The sequence below is a fragment of the Sinocyclocheilus grahami genome, unplaced genomic scaffold (assembly GCF_001515645.1).
Source record: "Sinocyclocheilus grahami isolate Dianchi unplaced genomic scaffold, SAMN03320097.WGS_v1.1 scaffold3700.1, whole genome shotgun sequence".
In the NCBI taxonomy this organism is placed as follows: Eukaryota; Metazoa; Chordata; class Actinopteri; order Cypriniformes; family Cyprinidae; genus Sinocyclocheilus; species Sinocyclocheilus grahami.
In genome coordinates, this window is record NW_015508782.1 from 1,754 (window position 1) to 8,955 (window position 7,202).

At 38.1% G+C, this 7,202-nt stretch overlaps 1 protein-coding gene across 1 annotated transcript; it reads left to right on the top strand.

Annotated features, from left to right (window-relative positions):
* Nucleotides 1-708: 708 nt before the first annotated feature.
* On the top strand, nt 709-6,138 carry LOC107576452 (centromere protein J-like; the record flags this gene model as incomplete). The annotated part of the gene is made up of 10 exons (XM_016262623.1): nt 709-2,041; nt 2,978-3,101; nt 3,266-3,431; nt 3,535-3,783; nt 3,974-4,049; nt 4,199-4,380; nt 4,590-4,730; nt 4,970-5,054; nt 5,135-5,255; nt 5,344-6,138. Coding segments are annotated over 10 exons (2,670 nt in total), but the record flags the coding sequence as incomplete, so codon positions are not given.
* Between the last annotated feature and the right edge of the window lie 1,064 nt (nt 6,139-7,202).

Below are 7,202 nucleotides of genomic sequence, written 5' to 3' on the forward strand. Positions count from 1 at the left end.
ACGAGAAAACAACTCTCGTTATGTCGATATAACGAGAAAACAAGTAGGGGAAAAAAAATTAATGCATGGCCGCTTAGAACTTCCATAGAGTCATGCATCTAGCAATAACGCTACACAAAATAATCATATTGATTCAAGCATTTAATATTTACAAATTAATTAAATGTCAGTAATGGAAAATACTGCAAAAATTATAGCGATCACGAAGAAGGTCCTTATTCTGTCCCGGATGCGTAGAGTAAAGTGGATGTAGCCTACAGTATACAACACCCCATCAGCTATATTCAGTTCTGTACTGCCACCTGTTGGCGCAGTTGTGTAACTTAGAGAAGATTTTTATGTCGAGATCACGAGAAAACAACTTGTCATGTTGAGATCACGAGATATTAAGTCGTAATCACGAGAAAACAAGAAAGAAATATTATATAAAGATATAAAAAAAATATATATATAAAGAAATATTAATAATCCATGTCCTCTTAGAACTTCCGTAAATAAGTAATAAATACAATCAAATGATTTTGAGGTATAAAGCAACCAAGATTTATGAGCTTGTGCTATATTTTATAAGCACATTTTCCATATATAGACATTTGACCAAACAAATTATGATAAAATATTAAGTGTAATATTAAGTGCATTTTTTAAAAATTGGATTGGCCTCATCTATTGCATGTCTGATCTTTTTTTATTATTCACTTAATGTAGAATGCACCGGCTGAAAGCGTGAAGGTAAAGAGACCCTTTCTTAAACGAGGAGAAGGTCTGGCCAGGTTTACAAGGGGAAAAGCCACTGTGCCACCAGTCAGAAAAAGTCCACCTAACCACAAGCCCTCCTTATGTCCAAATCCAAAAGTTTCCCAAGACCTGGACATGAGGTCCAACAAGAACTCTGTTAAAAACAAAACCGAAGGCTCAAAGTTCACACATCCTGTGATCCAACGCAAGATTGCTGTTCTCAACAAAGAGAACATTCTTAAGAATAAAACCACAGCGCCAGTCACCAAGATGACTGTTCAACCTCGTGTTCTTGTCGGACACCAGAGTGAGAATATGAACCCCATCCCAGCTCAGTTCCAGCCAAAATCTGATCCCTCGTCCAAGCAGAAGATCAACAGTGTCACTACAACAGACAGCAATAAGGAAGGGTCATGTAGTGGTGTGGAGGATAATGCATGTGTTGCTGAAAACTCATTTGAGGTGTGGTTCACGGAGAGGAAGGAGCACTGGGAGCAAGATCACCAACGGGAGTGTGCTGAACTTGGAGAGTTTGAGTTGCTGGAACGAGCAGCAGATGAAATATCCTTCTCCAGCAACTCGTCCTTCATCAGCACCCTCCTTCAGAGAGACCGCAGGCGTCTCTCCTCCACACCCATCAAATCGACCAGTCAATCTGCACTACCTAGCCATGGTCAAGGTCCTGCAGTAACTCCTGAGCCCATGTTGGGTCATAGTGTACCAGTTCCTCCTACAAACACTACAATACAGAGAGATGTCATTAGCATAGGACCGAAAGAGCAGAGAGGGTTCTCAGAAGAGGAAACCCATGAAAAGTTGGATGACGACTTATTGTGCAGTAATTCAGGGTTGCAACCCCTCCCCAACAGGTCCAATCCACCCATAACCCACTGCTTTGAAGTGCCTACCACTCTGCCTTATGATAAACTCACCTATCAAGACAGGGACGGAGCCAGCAGTCCAGAGGAGGATGAGAGGAGTTTGAGTAACAATGGAGACTCTACTCTCATAGATTCAAGGGCCCAGTTAGAGTTTGATGACGATGATACCTGGAACGAACCTGAGGAGGAGTCCTGCTGTCCTGCAGAAGAATCCCCATCAGACAGGGCTCTGAAAAGGAAGGTTGCCTTCTCCAAGGGGGTAAAACCAGCAGGTGGCAGCCCAGATGCAGTTGGGAAAGAAGCTCCACCGACATGCCAGTTGGTATCAAAGCTGTTTCCCACGCTAAAGCCTAAACCTTCTCCTCCGGTAACAGTGGTGCATGTGCAGGAACCACAGAACGTGCCCAGTGAAGAAGGAGCAGGTAAAAGTAGGAGTTTTGATGTTCTGCATACAGCTACAGAATGTGCTTATTTGCATACCAAAATGTTTTTCAAACCTACATCCTAACGAATTAATGGTCACAATCAATGCAATGCAAAACTAAAAATAAAAGGGATGCATGTTAGGGATATATTGGTACTGTTGGTTATTGTTAATCCATTTGTAGAATTTAAAACTATTTTTTTTATTATTTTTTTTATTTAGTTAAAATAGTATAGAATTTTAATATCAGCCATTTATTAGTAATTGGTTGTAACTTAAATATACTTATGTTTATCAGTATCGGCAAGTGTGATTGTCTGCACTGAATCCTCCATTTACCTGTTTATCTCTGTAAAGCTGCTTTGACACAATATGAATAGTATAAAGCGCTATCGAAATAAAGATGACTTATCTATAGTGTTATGAAAGCTTTCAAGGCAAAGTAAATAAAATCATCATACACATAACTTTAAAAGTCTGTGGTTGGAAAGATCTTTTAAATGATTGAGCCACTTTTGCTTACCAAGGATGCATTAAATTGATCAAAATACATATATTTTAATATATTAGGTAAGCTTTGTCATTACAGTTAGTTGTTCCTATGATGGCAAAGCTGAGTTTTCAGTAGTCATTTCTCCAGGCTTCAGTGTCACATGATCCTCAGAAATCATTCTAATATGCTTATTTGGCTCTTAAGAAACATTTCTTCTTACCCATTTTGAAAACAATGATAAATATAAGTTCAGTAGAATAGCATTTCTTTCAAATAGAAATGCATTGGTCAAAATTAACAGACATTTACAATATTACAGTTTAATGCATCCTTGCTAAATAAAAGTGTTGATTGTTCAGATTGTACACATCTGATGTAATGTGCTAGTTACATACAGTACATGCATGATCCTGCTAAATCCTGAAACTCAATTATTTTCAGCTCAATCAAGACTTCTTCGTGAGCGTTTGGTGGAGCTGGAAACAGAGATTGAAAGGTTCAAATCTGAGAATGCGGCACTGGCCAAACTAAAGCAGGAGAACCAAGACATAAGAGAGAATCTCAAGTAAAGCCCCTTGTCTGTCTTGTTCAAATACTCTGTATATTTTGATAAATTTGACTGTTGTTTACAGCGAAACTACAAATGTCTTGGCAATATGAATGTACAGTTATTTGTCATGCTAAAAACATTTAAACTGAAAACTTTTTAAATAACATTTTCCCATACAGGAAAGAGAGGGCTGAATTTGAAAAGAAGAGGATGGAGGAAATTGCAAAGTGGGAGGAGCTTAAAAGGGAGGAACATAAGAAACTGCAGCGTGAAAGGAAGCTTTTCGAAAAGCATGCAGCAACTGTTAGAGCAAGACCTGACAAACAAGAACGAGATGAGATCCAGGTCCGGCTATTTGAAAAATATAATTTGGACACTATCAGTTCTGTTTGTTTCTATTATTAATGGTTTTATGTGTTTTTAATGTGACTGTTTATGTCTGCATCAGGCTCTAAAGCAGCAGTTGAATGTGCTGCAGGAGGACTTGTGCAAACGAGAGGCTCGTTGGAGCAACACACAGAGCCGTCTCCGACAGCAGGTAGACACTCTGAGTGCAGAGAACGCAGCCCTCAGAGACCAAGTGCGGACGCAGGAGAAACTGCGCCTCAGTGCGTGGAAGAGTGCTGAGAAAGAGAAGGAAAAGTTCTCTCTGTCTGGCAAAAGAACCAATACTGGATCCAAATGTACAGATTCCAGGGTAAGTGTGGAGTGGCAGGTCTGAAAAGTTTCTGCACCCCTCCCCTTCAGGTAGATTTCATAAACACTTCAAAAGCTCAACTTGAAAGCAAAAACTCTTTTCCCAAAGATTTGCTTATTCAAATAACTTGGTTATATCTATAATCATTTGTGTAAGATTTCACAGTTAGTATGTGTGTTTTTATGTCTAGAGTCCCTCTCAGAGTTCAAAAAATAGCAGCAGCAGAAAGGGAAGTCCAGAGACACAGATCCCTCTCACAAATTCAGGTATTACCGTATTTAGGTATTATTGATTACTAGTGCACATTTCTTATTGTTCTAACCATAAAAATATATTTTATTTTATCCATCTGTACTTTTATATTGTGATTGCCATGTAGCATAGCTTTAAATTAACTTACCACATTTTGCCACAGCTTTTTTCCCTGAACAAGTTAAAGAGAGCATCAGCTTCAAATATGAGCCAAGTCCAGTGGAAACCCAGTGTTCGGATGGACTGGTTACGACTGAGAGGAACCATGATGCTCCACATAACTCTCTCTCTGGCATTGAACAGTCAGAGAAGGAACAGGAAGAGATCACCCAGTCAGACAACAAGGTAATCTTTAGCTCCAACTTGCTGTTCAAATAGTTTCAACAAATTCCAGATTAACATTGAGAGGAGTGCTTTTTCAAACAAAACCGGGCCAAAGAAATCACTTTCCATTTAAAAAAGTGTAGAAATTATGGTTACATTACAAAAGTTATCAGTATGTCCACTTTCAAATGGAATTCAAGGTCTAAATCAAATATTTGTGGATGTTTCAGATTGAGAAGGTGCTCCCTGATGGAGGCCGACTTGTTGTTTTTCCAAATGGCACGAGGAAAGAGCTTTCTGCTGATGGACAGACGGTTAAAGTCATGTTTTTCAATGGAGATGTGAAACATACCATGCCTGATCAAAGAGTGGTGAGGAACGGACTCTAATTACAATGAATTTATTCTTAGTATTAAGTTTACACCAGTGTAATGGATCGGTTATTTGTGTGAAAACATGTTCTTCCATTATACATGCTGGAATTAAATGTTTACAATTAAGGTTTTTAGTATAAAGAGGTTTTGACTTTGAATTCACAATTGCAATGAAGTGAATCAGGAAATCATTTTAAGTAGCATTGTCATGGTGTGTGGTTTTTTTTTTTTTTAAGATTTATTACTATGCAGAAGCTCAGACCACACACATTACCTACCCAGATGGGATGGAAGTGCTTCAGTTTCCTAACAATCAAACAGGTGGGCCTGAATTTCTTTCAAAATAAATGTCCAGCCTTAAGACTGAATTTTAAGTCTTAATATTCCACTCTGTTTTCCAGAAAAAAAATTCCCTGATGGTCGTAAGGAAATCACTTTCCCTGATCAGATGGTTAAGACTCTTCATCCTGATGGAAGAGAGGAAAGTGTTCTTACAGATGGAACAGTAATACAACTGAATCCGTGAGTACAACTCATAGCCCTCACCTCAATGTGTTATAATAAAGTCACCTGACATATTAAAGTCACACCATTTTTATTCTACTTTCAGGGATGGCAGTAAGGTGATCCAGTTTAACACAGGTCAGCGAGAGATCCACACTGCAGATTTCAAAAGACGGGAATATCCAGATGGTACGGTTAAAACCGTTTACTCAGATGGACGGCAAGAGACACAATACCCTACAGGACGAGTACGGTTAAAAGACGCACAGGGTCATGTCATTATGAACACTAAGGCTTGAAAGACCCAAAATATTGTTTTATTTTAAAGGAAAGGAAAACAAATGGACTTGAATGAAGTTGAGTGAAGGAATGTCTGTTTTGTGTAAATGTGTCAAGTATTTATTTGGAGAGTAATTTCTGTAAAAAATAAATGTTTGTATGTTGTGTTTAACAGAGTTATGCATGACAAGGTAATAGTTTTAAATGGTAATTTTAGAGGGATAAAATGGGCTTGATGCCTTTAGATGAGCTGTACTGTGCAGTTGATTAGACTAGCATTATTCATATTCCTCAGAAAGAATATGGACATTTCATTCGTAACATGTTTAAGGTACTTAAAGGACTGATTTAAGCTGAACTATGAAAAGGTTCTCTGGATGATTCTGGTAGTGGTCTGAAGATAAAAGTGCATCAATTGGTCAGCCTGCTATGATTGTTAACATCCAAAATTTCAAGAAGTCAATTATGACACAAAAATATAGCACAAAACCAAGTACTTGAACATAAAATGAGAAAACTACAATGTAAAATGATGTGCAGACTCAAAAGCTTCTATGAAATCTGATGACCTAAAGCAGTTTCTCAACCCTGGTCCTGGGCGCCCCCAGCACTGCACATTTTGTGTGTCTCCCTAATCAAACACACCTGATTCAACTCATTAGCTCATTAAAAGAAACTCCAGGACCTGAAATGGGTGTCAGATAAGGGAGACATACAGTAAATGCCCCTTCAGATGCAGCTTCTGTTTCCTCTGCATTGCAAAGATGAATTTGTTTGGTATCAGCCCCAAATGTCTTATTATTGTAATTGACTTTGATTAAATATATGAATTTGACATAGCCTACTTCTAGAAAAAATGGCTTTACAAAGGTAAAAATGCCCATAAAGGGTAAACATCATTTTAAACTAATTGGAAAAGATTATTTTCTGTCACTGCGGTGGACTGACCACCACACAAAGTCAGCTGTCCACGGCAGTCCTGCAACGCAACACACTCGACAAAATATCGTCTGATTATCGTTATCAATAAAATCCCAGAAAATATTGAGATATAATTTTTTGTCAATATCGCACACCCTTAGGCTAGATATTTAATTCTTCTTTGCTTAGTGATTGCTTGGTACACCTAATTCACTGATCATCGTAAAATAAGCTTTTACCTTAGAATTTGGTTTTCTCAACGATAAAGAGGACAAGACAAAAAGATATATTAATCATGTTTATATAAAGTTTTAATAATTTTTTTGAAGGCGGCCCGGGGGGCGCCTTCTTTTGACACAAGAGCTTTGACACAATTCAAACACCCTATGGAAGTATTTTCGTGACTGAGGATAAATAGTTTCATTGAAATATAGGTCAGTAACTTTCCTCAGTACATACAGTACACACAGGTCCTGATCCCTGCCCCATCCCCCAATCACCATTACAACTTACATAAGCTGTATCAAGATCCAGGTTGCAGAGCTCATTGTGTGTCATTTTCTACACAACAAAAAGATCAATGAGCAGAGGCCCTCAGGCAAATTGTGTCTGGCTGTAAAAGAGCAAAGCAATAAATAAATAGGCTAAATACATAAATTATAAATACAGTGCACGCGATCCCATCATGTTATTTCTAGTACCGTTAGATTTTTAATTGTTTGCATGTATGTGTGTAAACAATCACAATAAATATATGCACTGTAT